The sequence below is a fragment of the Dendropsophus ebraccatus genome, chromosome 12 (genome assembly GCF_027789765.1).
Source record: "Dendropsophus ebraccatus isolate aDenEbr1 chromosome 12, aDenEbr1.pat, whole genome shotgun sequence".
Classification (NCBI taxonomy): domain Eukaryota; kingdom Metazoa; phylum Chordata; class Amphibia; order Anura; family Hylidae; genus Dendropsophus; species Dendropsophus ebraccatus.
In genome coordinates, this window is record NC_091465.1 from 14874228 (window position 1) to 14894463 (window position 20236).

At 48.9% G+C, this 20236-nt stretch overlaps 1 protein-coding gene across 4 annotated transcripts in view; it reads right to left on the reverse strand.

Annotated features, from left to right (window-relative positions):
• The window catches only part of APLP2 (amyloid beta precursor like protein 2), a 40613-nt gene extending 24878 nt beyond the window's left edge, over positions 1–15735 (reverse strand). For 2 of the 4 annotated variants that reach the window (XM_069948604.1, XM_069948603.1), the window contains exon 1: positions 15606–15735. In XM_069948604.1, the coding sequence (XP_069804705.1) occupies positions 15606–15677 (72 nt within the window). In that variant the 5' untranslated portion in view covers positions 15678–15735. The remainder of the gene's footprint in view (positions 1–15605) is intronic. The other 2 variants (XM_069948602.1, XM_069948601.1) reach the window with 1 other exon arrangement.
• Between the last annotated feature and the right edge of the window lie 4501 nt (positions 15736–20236).

Consider the following 20236-nt stretch of genomic DNA (forward strand, 5'->3'; position numbering starts at 1 on the left):
CTTCTTTCAAATCAACTGGTTTCAGAAAATTGTATAATTTGTAATTTACTCCTATTTAAAAGTCTTCCCATACTTATCAGCTGCTGTATGTCCTACAGGAAGTGGCGTTTTCTTTTTAGTCTGACAGTGCTCTCTGCTGCCACTTCTGTCCGAGACAGGAACTGTCCAATCCCCATAGAAAACCTCTCCTGCTCTGGACAGTTCCTGTCTCGGACAGAGAGGTCAGTAGAGAGCACTGTGAAAGAATACACTACTTCCTGCAAGACATATAGCAGCTGATAAGTATGGGAAGAATTTAGATTTTTTTAATAGAAGTCAATTACAAATCTATATAACTTTCTGACACCAGCTGATTTGAAGGAAAAAGATGCGTGTTTAAGGGTATATTCACACGAACGGACTCGCAGCGAGATTCTCACTGCGAGTCCGGCAGGTCCTGGCAGTTCCCACACACTATGTACTACGGCCAGTGTGTTGCCCAGCCGCAGCCACTGATTGGCCGGATGGGAGAGCAGGACGCCGGACCCGTGCAGCGAGGACAGGTAATGTATGCTTACAGCGGGGGAGCCGGGCGGGAGCAGAAGGGGTTAAGGGCGGTAGAATTACATACATAGTGTGTGGGAACTGCCAGGACCTGCCGGACTTACAGCGAGAATCTCGCTGCGAGTATCTCGCTGCGAGTCCGTCCGTGTGAATATACCCTAAAGAGGTATGTTTGAGAGGTGTTTAAAGATTCTCATTCATTGATGGTGACTTCATCTCAGGGGTCAGACCCCCAGTGATTAACTTGTTATCCCCTATACCAGTTTTGCAAAAGCTAAAACGTTTCCATCCCTGCCCTATACTACGGATAGAGGCTAAGCTAAGATTGTGAGTCTTGTCAGTCCTAATACTACAAAGCTTTGTTTACATGGGACTGCACACTTTCATCCATTCACACTACTGATACTTTCGACAATTTACAGAAGTTTCCCCGGGTCGCAGCCGTTCACCAAGAAAAGGAAGCAAATTTATGATACACGGCTGACCGGTCGCCCCAATATAGAGAAGACACCCTAAACACACCAATGGCGACCAGTCCCCGCATAATTTATATAGCACACTACAAACGCGGCGCTCGGCTCCTCGCCCTGGACGGCACAAGTTGTGACTTTAAACGCGCAGAACTTTATCGGCTGGATCTCAGGTGAATTTATAAACGGAGGCGTGAGATGTACGGCGTCAGCGCTGAATGTAGGTCACTCAGTGAGGGATTACGGCGGCTCCGAGCCACAATCACTGCAGCTCCAGGAAACTGACAGGATCTGCCGAACGTCACATCTCCCACAGCGCCATACAGCGGAGCGCACCCACTCTTATAACAGACGGACCTGTAAAATTGGCATCATGTGGCTAAAAACAAGACACTCCCACTATATGCCTAGACCACCAGCCCTGAAGATTCAGGGTCTGTACTGTGTATGCTTTGCTGTCATGCATCTTATAAGGTTATTTTTTTATTTTTTTTAAAGATGAGTTGATGTAAGGTGTATAACCCACCCCAGGTGACGATCAGATGAAGATACAGCTTAAAGGGGTTGTTCACCAGAAAAGAAAGAAAAAAAACAACTTTCTTTCAAATCAACTGGTGCCAGAGAATTGTAATATTCTATTTAAAAAAAAAAATCATCAAGTCTTCCATTACTTATCAGCTGATGTATGTCCTGCAGGAAGTGGTGTATTCTTTCCAGTCTGACACAGTGCTCTCTGCTGCCACCTCTGTCCATGTCAGGAACTGTCCAGAGCAGTAGCAAATCCCCATAGAAAACCTCTCCTGCTCTTGACAGTTCCTGACATGGACAGAGGTGGCAGCAGAGAGCACTGTGTCAGACTGGAAAGAATACACCACTTCCTGCAGAACATACAGTAGCTCATAAGTACTGGAAGAATTGAGATTTTTTTTTTTAAATAGAATATTACAAATCTGGCACCAGTTAATTTGAAAGAAATGTTTTGGGGGGTGAACTACCCCTATAAAAGGGAATAAAAATAAATAAATATATATAGATATATAGGTTTTCTTTGGAGAAGTGGTACATTCACTTTAAACTATATAAGGGATGGCAGTGTCAGTACAACTGTAGACTGAGCAATGGAATTGTGAGTGCAGCTCTGGAGGTGATGAGTATAGAACATGATGCAATGCTGAAGAACCTGGAACCCTAAGGTCATGTTCATCATCATCATCACTTTAGATAAACTCCTTTCCCAGATTCCTGAAGATGCTGGAGAGCTGCATAGCTGGATGCCAGTCACTAGATGTCACCCAGCTTTCTCAGGAACTACAGGAATTTCCCAACCAGACCTTCCATTACAGCCCACCACCCACCATAAATGAAGCAGACATAAAAGAGGCAGTGACCTATGACCTGTGCTATTCTGTGCATTTTATGGCTCCATCAAGGACCTTTAACCTATTGACCTGATGTGAATGGAAGGCGACCATTAACGGAACAATGGAGCTGGCATTTTAAAAGCCCCTCAGAACAATGAGCTGCCAGCAGTGATGAAGATGATCACTCCCCCACCCCGGAGATCTATAGACTGCCACCGAGCAGGAGCTGGCACCACAGCCGTCGTGTCCTGATCACTCAGGGTTAGTAGTATTATCAGTCATGGTTCCAGCTCTCTCCATCACTCAGCTTTCCCAGGATGGACATTTACAGGACGCAGGACAATGTAGTGCAGCACAGGAGGAGAGGTTGGGCACCGCTACGAGGTCACACTTGGATGCGCTCCTGGAACAGACACTCACTTGTTTTCTTGCACTTATGTAACCCAGCTCGCCTTGGCCCCGCAGCCCCAGTGATAGGGGCGATCAATACACCAACCGCAGCGAGCCTGCTCGGGGACCACTACTAATGGCCACCAGTACAGTGAAGTGCAGTCACACAGCTTTCCACAGCTCCCGACAATGCATTACTGTTATGTAGCATTATATCCAGACTTGTGAACCAGGAATCTACGTCGTCTCCTGCGCCATGATTTCATTGCCATATTAGACTACCAGAACCTTCACAGCGACATGGAGCCATTTACGTTCCTTCCAGACATCACCGCGGTACCAGTGGAGTTTCTAGAATGAAAGGTGTTGATTTTAACAGTCCCGTGAGGGGAAGACGAGGCGTCGGCGGCGGTAACCGCTCTATAATTTCATGCTTATTAGCTCTCCACACGTTCTGAGCGGCGGAAAAGTGCGATGCATAAAATACCAAGCGAGGCAGGCTCTACAATTATACCACAAAGAAACCCGCCAATGGGGGGGCATTACTAATGCTGCAAGGTGCCCGTCGCCTCCACAGCCGCAGGTGAGGGAGAAGGTGGGGAGCCGGCTTCAGTACTTAGTAGTCACAAGGCTTTATATATATCTGTCAGCCATACCAGTAAAACCATCCATCCCAATATATTGCTGCTCCAGTACTCACTCACTACATCACCCACAATGCACCACAGCTGAGCATGTTCTGTACAGACACTGATCCAGCAGATCAGTAACAGGTGTCACACTAACATACAGATACATAGAGAGGTCATGTGATCCACACCTACGACCTCCGCAGCCGCGCAGTAGTACCGACCCCCCCTATCGCACTCATTCACTGTAGCTCGGCACGGGACGTGTAATCTTATATTCATGGCCTGGGGCGTGCAGGTGACCGCCATAGATTACACCCGTCTCCAAGGTGACTCCGCAGCCGCTGAGATAACCGGTGACGAATCACCGAGACCAGAAATAATTAAATCAGCCCAATGTTATCAGAACCGCTCCGTATCTATGACGACTGCGAGCAAAAGATAGCGAGGCGTAATCCGCTCGTCTCTATTACACGTTCACTCCGTGATGAATATTATTAACAATAAAGATTCATTAGCGGCCAGAGCCGAAACAACGAGAACGACAAACATGTGAGGGAGAGAATTCTTAAAGGGACCAGCACTGGGACAGGCAAGAGTGACAACTATCCTGGACCACAGTCCGCTAGTTGTCTCCACATGACAATGGAGGCAACCATCACAGTGGCCCAACTTTCTATAGCCCCTGCATAGCATACATCAACATCCCCTCTCTTGTAGCTCTTGCATTCTATCCATGAACCAGGAGGTACAGGATGAACACGTTCATAGCAGTGCTATATTACAGGGATGTCTCCATGATGTGTGATCGTTGTTAGTCTAAAGTTTGGACTACAACAAGAAAATGATGCTACACTGTGACCATCTGCCATGTAAGCATTGGAGGCAGTAAACAAGACAGGCCCGGCGGGGTGAGGAGGTGGCGCAGGCCTGGATATGATGAGCGGCGGTACTGTCTGCAGGGTGCGGGTGGGGGGCGACGCGTTCCCTCCTGTAAAAAAAGAAACGCTGAGGCGGCTGATTCTGTGGCAAACAGAGCGAGGATCTAATAAGTAAACAGATGCCGTAAGCGAGCGGCGCAAAAACACGGCCTACGAACTCATGTAACCTCATGACGCGCGTCCAAGGCCAGAACCACCACTGTGACGGTGCGGGGACCAATGGCGTTCTGCCTCCCAGCTTGTCCAGACCTCTAAAAGACATCACTGGCCGTCATATTGTCACTCTTCACTACCCATGGAGACAATGCGGCGGCCATATTTGTGGCGACCCCGTTTTCCCAGATCAGCACCTAATGTCGAGAGTTTCTTGAGATACAATGTGTCCTTTGGATCTGCCGCCAGTGAGTTCTCTCTCCTCACATTCTAAAAGGAAGCCATGTTTCAAAATTATTCCCAAAAAATGGGATCAGGACAAGTGTCGCTTATTAAAGGGGTTGTTCACCAAAAAAAAAAAAAAAAAATCTTTCAAATCAACTGGTGCCAGAAATTTGTAATTTACTTCTATTAAAAAAAAATATCAAGTCTTCCAGTACTTAACAGCTGCTGTATGTCCTGCGGGAAGTGGTGTATTTTTTCCAATCTGGCAGTGCTCTCTGCTGCCACCTCTGTCCATATCAGGAACTGTCTAAAAAGCAGGTGCAAATCCCTATAGAAAACCTGCTGTCCAGACTGGAAATAATACAACACTTCCTGTAGGACATACAGCAGCTAATAAGTACTGGAAGACTTGAGTTTTTTGTTTTGTTTTATACAAGTACATTACAAATCTCTTAGCACTTTGTGGCACCAGTTGCTTTGAAAATTTTTATTTTTTTTCCTCTGGTAAACAACCCCTTTAAGTTAGATTAAAACCACAACGAGAAGGGGAAGGACAAAGATCACATTCCTGAGAGTAATAACCCCGAGAGCGGACTCTGACCGCAGGACGTTTAACGACAGAACACGGCACCACCAGCTCCACCCAACCCACCATGTGGAAAGAGAAGTTCTGACTTTTTATACAGTTGTTTCCATTCCTCCCCATTTCCAAGACCTCTGCTTGCAGTGAGTGAATGGGTTGAAAAACCTTTATGTCACATGTACCAATCAGGTTGTGTTTACACTGGTACACTGTAACAGACCCTCATCTGTGCCAGACCACCACAACTCTGCCCTGACCAATCCATCCTGCTCAAGCCGGTGAGGTTTCGTCACAGTGTATCAGTCTGGGTAAGATTAGAACCGATTTTCCACCCCTTACGATTAGAGAAACCTAAAAAGGGACAAGGTCAGCCGACCCAAAAATAACCGTGTCACTGCCTGACACACAGATTCCCCAGGTGAAATTTTGGTTCTCGTTTTACAAAAATAACCACGGAAAGTTTCGAGAGAGAAGTCGCCATCCCGGATTTGTGCAACTGCTCGGCAGAGACTAGATCACGCAGTAACCAGGAACAACCCACGCACTTCAGACTGGGCGGCCATTATGGACATTACCTAACTTGCCCAGTGGCAGAATATGCCAACTCTGGGTCCTATGGAGGGGGGGGGGGGGGGGGGGCGCCAATTTATGCCCCAATCTGAGGGCACGGGAATTGGCGCACGTTACCTCCTAATCACCCGTGAGAATCAGCGGCATTAGTTACCCAACCCCGAAACTTCCCACAGTGAGATCAGTAAAATCCCCAGAATGTAAAAGATCCGGTCACCTGAGACGTTCACGTCCGCCTTGTATAATCCCAGCAAGAGCCGTAACCGACAGAAAAACATTACCCTAATCAGCAAAAACCCTCTGTGCTGCTGTGACGTCATTCCAGGATTGAATAACCCCCCACAACACGTGAACGCACACACGTTTCCCAACCTCCAGCTATGGCAAAACTACAACTCCCAACATGCACTGGCAGCAAAAGGTTGTGGTGGCATCCTGGGATCCGCAGTTTTGCAACAGCTGGAAAGCAGAGCCCAGAGTGAACCCCTGTGATAACATGGTCGGACGACTATTATCGGAAGAGATATGGTGCCCATGGGACCCTCCACCCATTACACGACGACGCTTCCTCTCAGCTCGGAGACACAACACGCTGGATCCACTTCCTTTGTAGAATGCTCCTAAACGACAATGAAAACTTTATTTATAAATGACGTATTTTCTTTGAAGATTCTGGAGCGGCAGACCCTCCGGTGGTCACACACGATCGGAAGCTGAAGGGTGTCAGAAGTCATTGCCGTAGGCTTTTAGATACACTCCCGTATCTAATCCTCTAAGCCGTGTCCGGTATCACCAGTCACACACCTCCTCCGCAGATTATCACACCTAGCAGCAGCTGATACCGAGCGCAGCGGCAGCAGAGTATCACCGTGTCAGGACGCAGGTGGAGGATTATGCGGTGTCACTGACACTACAGAGGATGAGCTTTATCCATAGCTCCGGATACCACTACAGGCAAGACACCTCCAGGGGTCACCCAGCCAGCCAGGGCTCCTACAGGGGTCACCCAGCCAGCCAGGGCTCCTACAGCAGCGACTAGTCACCATCTAGTCACCGTCATAGTCTAGGAAAAGTGGAGCGACAAGAACGGCTGGGGAAAAAAAAAAAAAGGGGGGGGGGGGGGGAGACACCCAGGTTTCTCTGAGCCCTGAACAGAACAGACAACGCTTCCCGTGGGCTCTTAGAAAGGTTACGGAGCTATACTGGTGGCCATACTGGTTATCACCCAGCTTTCCCAGGAACAGATTAACAAAGGGGAATTTGCAGGTAGATGATTCACATTACTGGGGGATTTCTTAGGTTTCCCTCTCAGATCCCCCTCCCCCCAGCGATGTCCTCGGCCCTGGACGCCATGAAAGAGGAGAAGCAGAAGCCACGAGGGCCTGGTCCAGGTGCAGACAGGAGCCCGAGGCTGATCTCCCACTCACACCTGGAAGATACAGCATTACAAGCAGGAATTCCAGCAATGCACACCCCCCCTGCCCGCCCCAGGTGTGCCGCTCCGGCCTTGTGCCCAGGTACCCCTGGGCTGGGTATGAGCTAAGAGCCAACTGGGGCCGTGCCAAGGATGCAGAGAGCTGGACCCCCTCCCTGGCAAACAAGCAGGTGGACGCTGGGCCAGACCACACACAGCACAGGCTCGGGGGGTGGAGGTGGCGGACAGGAGGGCGTGCAGGGCGGACTGTGATGTGCCGCTCGCTGCAGACAGGCGACCTTGGGCGAAAATCCACGGGAGAATATCAATTATTAAAACGGATTCAGTACGATGAGAAAGGGGAGGGGGGACGTTCTTCACAGGCCAGCGGTGAGGAAGATGTCAAACACTACAGGGTTAATGAGCAACCCCACCCCATCCCCCAGCATCACTCAGCACCCTGCAGGCTGAGACTTGTGGTTCCACAAGGCAGCCATGTTTATGAGTCATCCTGTGCCATAAAGAAGAGCAGGAAGGAGGAGAGTGGCTGTGCCCGACCTACAGCTGGATACCAGTACAACAAGGGCCACACCGGGGCCCCCAGCCCCATCCCACCGCTCACAGACAACCCTGCACAGGCCCCATCCCCCTCCAAGCAGCCGGGTGGAGCACAACAGTATCCTAAGGATATCCTGACACAGGAGGGTGGGGAGCCGCCGGATTAACCCCTGCACGCCTCATCAACACCAGGTGATAACAACAACAGGTCTAGAAACAGGAGCCTTACCTGTGCCAGTCTACAGGGGGCAGGCTGGAGTCACACAGTGTAACAACTAGTGTACATTCCGGTATAACATCTGTAACAGTGGAGAGCACCGGCACCATACACCCCAGTACAACACCGGTAATAGTGGAGAGCACCGGCACCATACACCCCGGTACAACACCGGTAATAGTGGAGAGCACCGGCACCATACACCCCGGTACAACACCGGTAATAGTGGAGAGCACCGGCACCATACACCCCGGTACAACACCGGTAATAGTGGAGAGCACCGGCCCCATACATCCCGGTACATCTGTAATAGTGGAGAGCACCGGCCCCATACACCCCGGTACAACATCTGTAATAGTGGAGAGCACCGACACCATACACCCCGGCACAACACCGGTAATAGTGGAGAGCACCGGCACCATACACCCCGGTATAACATCTGTAATAGTGGAGAGCACCGGCACCATACACCCCGGTATAACATCTGTAATAGTGGAGAGCACCGGCCCCATACACCCCGGTACAACATCCGTAATAGTGGAGAGCACCGGCACCATACACCCCGGTACAACATCCGTAATAGTGGAGAGCACCGGCCCCATACACCCCGGCACAACACCGGTAATAAGGGAGAGCACCGGCACCATACACCCCGGTACAACATCTGTAATAGTGGAGAGCACCGGCACCATACACCCCGGTACAACATCCGTAATAGTGGAGAGCACCGGCCCCATACACCCCGGTATAACATCCGTAATAGTGGAGAGCACCGGCACCATACACCCCGGTATAACATCCGTAATAGTGGAGAGCACCGGCACCATACACCCCGGTACAACATCCGTAATAGTGGAGAGCACCGGCCCCATACACCCCGGTATAACATCTGTAATAGTGGAGAGCACCGGCACCATACACCCCGGTATAACATCTGTAATAGTGGAGAGCACCGGTACCATACACCCCGGTATAACATCTGTAATAGTGGAGAGCACCGACACCATACACCCCGGTATAACATCTGTAATAGTGGAGAGCACCGACACCATACACCCCGGCACAACACCGGTAATAAGGGCGAGCACCGGCACCATACACCCCGGTACAACATCTGTAATAGTGGAGAGCACCGGCACCATACACCCCGGTACAACATCCGTAATAGTGGAGAGCACCGGCCCCATACACCCCGGTATAACATCCGTAATAGTGGAGAGCACCGGCACCATACACCCCGGTACAACATCCGTAATAGTGGAGAGCACCGGCCCCATACACCCCGGTATAACATCCGTAATAGTGGAGAGCACCGGCACCATACACCCCGGTACAACACCGGTAATAGTGGAGAGCACCGGCACCATACACCCCGGTACAACACCGGTAATAGTGGAGAGCACCGGCACCATACACCCCGGTACAACACCGGTAATAGTGGAGAGCAGCGGCACCATACACCCTGATACAACATCTGTAGTAGTGGAGAGCACCGGCACCATACACCCTGGTACAACACCGGTAATAGTGGAGAGCACCGGCCCCATACACCCTGGTACAACACCGGTAATAGTGGAGAGCACCGGCCCCATACATCCCGGTACATCTGTAATAGTGGAGAGCACTGGCACCATACACCCCGGTACAACACCGGTAATACTTGAGAGCACTGGCCACATACATCCCAGGACAACACCGGTAATGCTGGAGAGCACCGACATCATACACCCCGGTACAAAACCGGTAATGCTGGAGAGCACCAGCACCATACACCCTGGTACAACATCTGTAACGCTGGAGAGCACCGGCACCATACACCCCGGTACAACATCTGTAATAGTGTAGAGCACCGACACCATACACCCCGGTACAACACCGGTAATCGTGGAGAGCACCGGCACCATACACCCCGATACAACATCTGTAATAGTGTAGAGCACCGACACCATACACCCCGGTACAACACCGGTAATAGTGGAGAGCACCGGCACCATACACCCCGGTACAACATCTGTAATAGTGGAGAGCACCGACACCATACACCCCGGTACAACACCGGTAATAGTGGAGAGCACCGGCACCATACACCCCGGTACAACATCTGTAATAGTGGAGAGCACCGACACCATACACCCCGGTACAGCATCTGTAGTAGTGGAGAGCAACGGCACCATACACCCCGCTCCAACACCGGTAATACTTGAGAGCACCGGCCACATACATCCCAGGACAACACCGGTAATGCTGGAGAGCACCGACATCATAAACCCCGGTACAACACCGGTAATGCTGGAGAGCACCGGCACTATACACCAGGGTACAACATCTGTAATGCTGGAGAGCACCGTCACCATACACCAGGGTACAACATCTGTAATGCTGGAGAGCAAGTATTCTAGCTGTAGTGCTGGACATCGATTTAATACAACATCTAATGCTGGGGAGCACCTGCTCTATATACACAAGTATACTATCTAATGCTGGAGAGCACCTGCTCTATATACACAAGTATACTGTCTGTAATGCTAGAGTATACTTGTCTCTAACCATCATAATCCTATCTGTACCGCTGGAGAGCACCGGCCCAATTTATTCCTGTATACTACCTATAATGCAAGGGGGGGGGACTGCTGTCTATACACTGGTATACTACCTGTAATGCTGGGGAGCACCTGCTCTATATCACTAATGCTGGGGAGCACATGCTCTATATACACACTAGTGTAACTGTAATCCTGGGGAGCATCTGCTCTATCACTGTAATGCTGGGGAGCACCTGCTCTATATACACACACACCAGTATAACTGTTATGCTGGGGAGCACCTGCTCTATATACACACACCAGTAATGCTGGGGAGCACCTGCTCTATATACACACACACACCAGTATAACTTATGCTGGGGAGCACCTGCTCTATATCACTAATGCTGGGGAGCACCTGCTCTATATACACACTAGTGTAACTAATCCTGGGGAGCACCTGCTCTATCACTGTAATGCTGGGGAACACCTGCTCTATATACACTAGTATACTAACTGTAATACTTGGGAGCACCTGCACTATATACACTAGTATACTACCTGTAATACTGGGGAGCACCTGCTCTATATCACTGTAATGCTGGGGAGCACCTGCTATATATACATCAGTATACTACATGTATTACTGGGGAGCACCTGCTCTATATACACTAGTATACTACCTGTAATACTGGGGAGAACCTGCTCTATATACACACCAGTATAACTGTAATGCTAGGGAGAACCTGCTCTATATTACTGTAATGCTGGGGAGCACCTGCACTATACACACACACACCAGTATAATACCTGTAATACTAGGGAGCACCTACTCTATATACACACACAAGTATAACTAATGCTGGGGAGCACCTGCTCTATATTACCGTAATGCTGGGGAGCACTTGCTATACATACACCAGCATAACTGTGATGCTGGGGAGCACCTGCTCTATATACACCAGTATACTACATGTATTACTGGTGAGGACCTGCTTTGCATACACTAATACTGGGGAGCACCAGCTGTATATACACACACCACACACCAGTATACCTGTAATTCTAGGGAGCACCTGCTCCTTATACAATGGTATACTACCTGTAATGCTGGGGAGCATCTGCTCTATATACAATGGTATACTACCTGTAATGCTGGGGAGCACCTTCTCTATATACACTGTTGTACTACCTGTAATACTGGGGAGAACCTTCTCTATATACACACACTAGTATATTATCTGTAATACTGGGGAGCACCTGCTCTATATACACACCAGTATAACTAATGCTGGGGAGCACCTGCTCCTTATAAAATGGTATACTACCTGTAATACTGTGGAGAACCTGCTCTATATACACTAGTATATTATCTGTAGTACTGAAGAGCACCTGCAATATATCACTGTAATGCTGAAGAGCACCTGCTCTATATACACTGGTATACTACCTGTAATGCTGGGGAGCACCAGCAATATATACACACACCAGTATGCCTGTAATACTGGGGACCACCTGCTCTATATACACTGGTATACTGGGGAGCACCGGCTCTATATACACTAGTATACTACCTGTAATACTGGGGAGCACCTGCTCTATATACACTGGTATACTACCTGTAATGCTGGGGAGCACCAGCAATATATACACACACCAGTATGCCTGTAATACTGGGGACCACCTGCTCTATATACACTGGTATACTGGGGAGCACCGGCTCTATATACACTAGTATACTACCTGTAATACTGGGGAGCACCTGCTCTATATACACTAGTATACTACCTGTAATACTGGGGAGCACCTGCTCTATATACACTAGTATACTACCTTTAATACTGGGGAGCACCTGCCCTATATACACTGGTTTACTACCTGTAATACTGGGGAGCAACAGATTATATATATATATACCCCAACAAAACACAACAATCACTGAACTCAGGGAGAACAGTGAAAAATTCCAATGGAGTACTCATTTAAGAGTCTCCATTGATTGTCCCATACAAAATTTAAATATGCAAAAAAGGGGTCCGTGGAGCCTCAGTTACGAGTCTCAAAACACGGGAATAGCCAGATATCCCTCTCTCCAGAGAAGGAAGCCCATTGCCAACTAGGAGGCACCCCTTGGCAATGGGCTTCCTTCTCTGGAGAGAGGGATATCTGGCTATTCCCGTGTTTTGAGACTCGTAACTGAGGCTCCACGGACCCCTTTTTTGCATATTTAAATTTTGTATGGGACAATCAATGGAGACTCGTAAATGAGTACTCCATTGGAATTTTTCACTGTTCTCCCTGAGTTCAGTGATTGTTGTGTTTTGTTGGTCTATTTATCATTGCCCCAGTAGCCAGAATCCTGCTCCACACTGACGAGGGGCAAATACCCCGAAACTGCAGTCTGTGGATGGATGCCTAGCCTTGGTAACCCTTGTCTTATGTCGTTATACTCGCCACAGAGTTAGACTTTGACTCACAGGGGCCACCCTGGTGTTTCCCCATTTAGGTCCTAAAGCTCGCAACAGAGTGAGGACCTGAGGGACTACGTATCAGGGTGGTTTGGTGCTCTCCCCACTAGGAGGCACCCCTTGGCAATGGGCTTCCTTCTCTGGAGAGAGGGATATCTGGCTATTCCCGTGTTTTGAGACTCGTAACTGAGGCTCCACGGACCCATTTTTGCATATATATATATACACACACACACACACACCAGTATACCTGTGATGCTGGGGAGCACCTGTTCTAAGTACACCAGTGTACTGGGGAGCACCTGCTCTATATACACTGGTATACTACCTGTAATGCTGGGGAGCACTTGCTCTATATACACTGGTATACTGGGGAGAACCTGCTCTATATACACCGGTATACTGAGGAGCACCTGCTCTATATACACCAGTATACTACCTGTAATGCTGGGGAGCACCTGCTCTATATACACTGGTATGCTGGGGAGCACCTGCTCTATATACACTGGTATACTGGGGAGCACCTGCTCTATATACACTGGTATACTGGGGAGCACCTGCTCTATATACACTGGTATACTGGGGAGCACCTGCTCTATATACACTGGTATACTGGGGAGCACCTGCTCTATATACACTGGTATACTACCTGTAATGCTGGGGAGCACTTGCTCTATATACACTGGTATACTGGGGAGAACCTGCTCTATATACACCGGTATACTGAGGAGCACCTGCTCTATATACACCAGTATACTACCTGTAATGCTGGGGAGCACCTGCTCTATATACACTGGTATGCTGGGGAGCACCTGCTCTATATACACTGGTATACTGGGGAGCACCTGCTCTATATACACTGGTATACTGGGGAGCACCTGCTCTATATACACTGGTATACTGGGGAGCACCTGCTCTATATACACTGGTATACTGGGGAGCACCTGCTCTATATACACTGGTATACTGGGGAGCACCTGCTCTATATACACTGGCATACTGGGGAGCACCTGCTCTATATACACTGGCATACTGGGGAGCACCTGCTCTATATACACTGGTATACTGGGGAGCACCTGCTCTATATACACTGGTATACTGCGGAGCACCTGCTCTATATACACTGGCATACTGGGGAGCACCTGCTCTATATACACTGGCATACTGGGGAGCACCTGCTCTATATACACTGGTATACTGGGGAGCACCTGCTCTATATACACTGGTATACTGGGGAGCACCTGCTCTATATACACTGGTATACTGGGGAGCACCTGCTCTATATACACCGGTATACTGGGGAGCACCTGCTCTATATACACCGGTATACTGGGGAGCACCTGCTCTATATACACCGGTATACTGGGGAGCACCTGCTCTATATACACCGGTATACTGGGGAGCACCTGCTCTATATACACTGGTATACTGGGGACCACCTGCTCTATATACACTGGTATACTGGGGAGCCCCTGCTCTATATACACTGGTATACTGCGGAGCACCTGCTCTATATACACTGGTATACTGCGGAGCACCTGCTCTATATACACTGGTATACTGCGGAGCACCTGCTCTATATACACCGGTATACTGGGGTGCACCTGCTCTATATACACTGGTATACTGGGGAGCACCTGCTCTATATACACACCGGTATACTACCTGTAATGCTGGGGAGCACCTGCTCTATATACACCGGTATACTGGGGAGATACACCGGTATACTGGGGAGCACCTGCTCTATATACACCAGTATACTACCTTTAATGCTGGGGAGCACCTGCTCTATATACACCTGTATACTACCTGTAATACTGGGGAGCACCTGCTCTATATACACCGGTATACTGGGGAGCACCTGCTCTATATACACTGGTATACTACCTGTAATACTGGGGAGCACCTGCTCTATATACACCAGTATACTACCTGTAATACTGGGGAGCACCTGCTCTATATACACCGGTATACTGGGGAGCACCTGCTCTATATACACCAGTATACTGGGGAGCACCTGCTCTATATACACTAGTATACTACCTGTAATACTGGGGAGCACCTGCTCTATATACACCGGTATACTGGGGAGCACCTGCTCTATATACACTAGTATACTACCTGTAATACTGGGGAGCACCTGCTCTATATACACCGGTATACTGGGGAGCACCTGCTCTATATACACTAGTATACTACCAGTATACTGGGGAGCACCTGCTCTATATACACCAGTATACTACCTGTAATGCTGGGGAGCACCTGCCCCATATGTGAAGCACTACTACTCCCAGCACCTGCTCCCCCTGCAGCAGCCCCCACCACCTGCACGGCCCCCTCCCCCACAATCCTCCAGCAGCACAGGCCCCGAATTCAAAGCCCTATAAACCGCCTTAAATAACCGCACAAGAGCCGCATCGAGAACACATCAGCGGGCGCGGGGAGGGTGCAGCTCCTCGGCTACAATGTAGCATCGGCCCCGCGGGGAGGGGCGCCCCGGGCTCTGTCGGGTTCTCCGGGGCCCTCCTCCGCTTCTCGTCACGGTGACAGGAGGCTCGTACCTCAACGTATCCGGCCAGACTGGGAACGATGACCGCGGCCAGGAAAGCGCAGAGCGCTGATAGCTGTCCCATGGTCGCAGCTCCTCTCCGCTCAATCTCCAGCTCCGGACTGACGAGATTTGGAAGCAGCAGCCCCGGAGCCAGCCCAACCGGAACTGTCGTCACATGACCCCGCCCTCGCAGGGTCCGCCCACTGATCCAATCACAGCGCTTAAAACTCCCCAGCCCCGCCCGGTACAGGTAAAAGAGACGCGTAAGCCCGCCCTTTCAGCTGCGGCTCTCCATTAGACCTGCTGAAACCACGCCCCCTCACAGAGCCGTGGCCACACCCACCGAGGATACGCTGCAGAAGATGCTGCATCCCGTGTGCATCACATATTAGAGATAATCCAGTGACGGAGCTGTAATAATCCCCAGTCATGTATTATTATATACCGTCCTGTGATGTCATGTAATACGCTCTATAATCCAGTATTGTCCTGTAATATTATCCATCATCCAGCGCTGTCCTGTAATAATATCCATCACCCAGCGCTGTCCTGTAATATTATCCATCATCCAGTCCTGTCCTGTAATATTATCCATCATCCAGCGCTGTCCTGTAATAATATCCATCATCCAGCACTGTCCTGTAATAATATCCATCACCCAGTGCTGTCCTGTAATAATATCCATCACCCAGTGCTGTCCTGTAATAATATCCATCATCCAGTGCTGTCCTGTAATATTATCCATCATCCAGGGCAGAACCTGTAATAATATCCATCACCCAGTGCTGTCCTGTAATAATATCCATCACCCAGTTCTGTCCTGTAATATTATCCATCATCCAGTGCTGTCCTGTAATATTATCCATCATCCAGTGCTGTCCTGTAATATTATCCATCATCCAGTGCAGAACCTGTAATATTATCCATCATCCAGTGCTGTCCTGTAATAATATCCATCATCCAGTGCTGTCCTGTAATATTATCCATCATCCAGTGCAGAACCTGTAATAGTATCCATCATCCAGTGCTATTAGATCAGCTCTCTCAGGGTTTGTCAGGTTTCCTCTTCTGTGATTCATGCTGCCCGCCAATGAAGTTGCAGCGGTGGCCATATTGGTTGTCCCCCAGGTAGAGGGGGGGGGGGGACACTAGATAGAGACCCTTCCAGGATTTATAAATTAGGGTTTGCTGGATGTCTATCCTGTACGGTGACGTCCGTCCTTACTCTCTCAGCTTACTGCATCTTCTATCTGTTCCAGTTTCTTCCTTAGTGTGTCTCATTGTACATTTGTTGCCGTTTTCCCGTTTTACAATTATATACGTGTGATGTAAATAAATATATATATATATATATATATATATATATATATAGTATCATAGGAACATGCTTTTCTGGGATTATGTTCCCATTTCTTTTGCTTCTAGATGAGGGTAAGTGCACATTGCTGAAAAGTGACGGACACTTCTTCATGCAATCCGCCACTCGCGCCCGCGCGTGTCTCCGCCCGTGTCATAGACTCCATTCTATGCACGGGCGGATTCCTTCCTCCTTCCAAAGTATGAACTTGATCATTCTTTGGAAGGAGGAAGGAATCCGCCCGTGCATAGAATGGAGTCTATGATACGGGCGGAGACACGCGCCCGCCGCAGTCCACGAGCGGGCGCGAGTGGCGGATTACATGACGAAGTTTCCGTCAGTTTTCAGCAATGTGCACTTACCCTCATTTAGAAGCAAAAGAAATGGGAACATAATCCCAGAAAAGCATGTTCCTATGATACTATATATATTTATATATATATATATATATATATATATATATATATATATATTTACATCCGCGAGTGGCGGATTACATGACGGAGTTTCCGTCACTTCTTAGCAGAGTGCACATACCCTAAATGTAGATTGTGAGTCCCTGCGGCCAGGGTCCTCTCTCCCTATGTACCTGTACATTTACATAACTTGAGTTTATTTTATGTTCCGTGTGTTAACCCTTTATTATACAGAGCTGAGGAATCAAGGGAGCTTTAAAGGGGTACTCTGGGCGGAAGGGCTTTTTTTTACTATGGCTGAGGAAGAAGTGGATAAAAGCAACATTGTTCACCTACCTCCCAGGCTCCAGCGTTGGGTCCCTGGGTTGCGCTACTCCAGTCTCTGGTCCTCGGACGCTTCCTGGTCTATGACTCTGCTTGGGATGTGACGTTTCAAGCCCGGTCAGCAGCTGTAGCAGGGTCCCGTCTCTGGCGCTGAATGGCCGAGCAGGCTTGAAACATGCCGTCTCATGCGGAGTTGTAGACCAGGAAACGGCGGAGGACTGGAGCAGCCTAATGCAGGACCCAGCACTGGAATCGGGGAAGTAAGTGTATATCGTTGCTTTCATCCACCATAGGGAAAAAAGCTCTCCAGGCCCGGAGTACCCCTTTAAGAATAAATGCTAATAATAACTGACAGACTGGTACATTGGAAGAGAGGTCCCCGCCCGGAGGCTAAGGCTAGGTTCACACTGCGTTTTCAGCATCCGTTTAACAGATTCGTTTTTTTTAACGTCCAGAAAAATAGGGTCAGCAACGTTTTTTGGTCCGTTTTGGTCCGCCAAAAAAAACGGATCCGTTTTTTTTATAATGGAAGTCAATGGAAAAACGGATGCACACAAATCAATCCGTTTTTTGCAATCCGTTTTTCATGCGTTTTTTGCAAAAAACGGATGCGTTAAACGGATGCTGAAAACGCAGTGTGAACCTAGCCTTACAAAGACCACGTGATAAAAGTGACGCAAGTCATATAAACCAGACTTGTACACTCACCGGCCACTTTATTAGGTACACCTGTCCAACTGCACGTTACCACTTAATTTCTAATCAGCCAATCACATGGCGGCAACTCAGTGCATTTAGGCATGTAGACATGGTCAAGACAATCTCCTGCAGTTCAAACCGAGCATCAGTATGGGGAAGAAAGGTGATGAGTGCCTTTGAACGTGGCATGGTTGTTGGTGCCAGAAGGGCTGGTCTGAGTATTTCAGAAACTGCTGATCTACTGGGATTTTCACGCACAACCATCTCTAGGGTTTACAGAGAATGGTCCGAAAAAGAAAAAACATCCAGTGAGCGGCAGTTCTGTGGGTGGAAATGCCTTGCTGATGCCAGAGGTCAGAGGAGAATGGGCAGACTGGTTTGAGCTGATAGAAAGGCAACAGTGACTCAAATAGCCAACCGTTACAACCAAGGTAGGCAGAAGAGCATCTCTGAACGCACAGTACGTCCAACTTTGAGGCAGATGGGCTACAGCAGCAGAAGACCACACCGGGTGCCACTCCTTTCAGCTAAGAACCGGAAACTGAGGCTACAATTTGCACAAGCTCATCGAAATTGGACAGTAGAAGATTGGAAAAATGTTGCCTGGTCTGATGAGTCCGATTTCTGCTGCGACATTCGGATGGTGGGGTCAGAATTTGGCGTCAACAACATGAAAGCATGGATCCATCCTGCCTTGTATCAACGGTTCAGGCTGGTGGTGGTGGTGTCATGGTGTGGGGAATATTTTCTTGGCACTCTTTGGGCCCCTTGGTACCAATTGAGCATCGTTGCAACGCCACAGCCTACCTGAGTATTGTTGCTGACCATGTCCATCCCTTTATGACCACAATGTACCCAACATCTGATGGCTACTTTCAGCAGGATAATGCGCCATGTCATAAAGCTAGAATCATCTCAGACTGGTTTCTTGAACATGACAATGAGGTCACTGTACTCCAATGGCCTCCACAGTCACCAGATCTCAATCCAATAGAGCATCTTTGGGATGTGGTGGAACGGGAGATTCGCATCATGGATGTGCAGCCGACAAATCTGCGGCAACTGTGTGATGCCATCATGTCAATATGGACCAAAATCTCTGAGGAAGCTTCCAGCACCTTGTTGTATCTATGCCACGAAGAATGGAGGCAGTTCTGAAGGCAAAAGGGGGTCCAACCCGTTACTAGCATGGTGTACCTAATAAAGGGGTTATCCAGGCTTAGACAAACATGGCTGCTTTCTTCTGAGTGTGAGGTTTTGCAGGTTTCAATTTTAATGGAAACAAATGGAGCAGACTTGTAATACCACACACAACCTGGGGACAGGGGCAGCGCTTTCTTTGTAAGAAAGTAGCTGTGCTTTTTGTAATCCTGGATAATCCCTTTAAGCTGTATTTACATGGCCTGCTATTATTATTATTACGGAGATGCCTGTTCGTTATAATCTTATTGCCTCCATGTTTTCTCTTATCCGCTGCTCATCTCAGTATAACAGGTGGCATTGTCTCTCCCGTCCGCCATCACCACCCTGGACCACTGAGTGGGGAGAGAGGCTGATTATCACTACGATTGCTGCCATCATTAATCCTCCTCCTCCTCAGTAAGCAGTCGATGCACCGGGGCTCTCCACGGTCTCTAGGGACCCCCAACACCTGCGACTATCCATCCCCTGCTGAACACCGGGATATTTATAACCTCTTGTTGGGAGTTTCAGGTGGAGACAGCACGGAGCACAGATTGATGGCTGTACAGTACAGTGCTGGGGAGGAGGGGCACTGACCACCAGGGAATGGGGGGGGATTCCAGATGACGGCCCTTTCCTGCATAATGTGGACCACCACGCTTT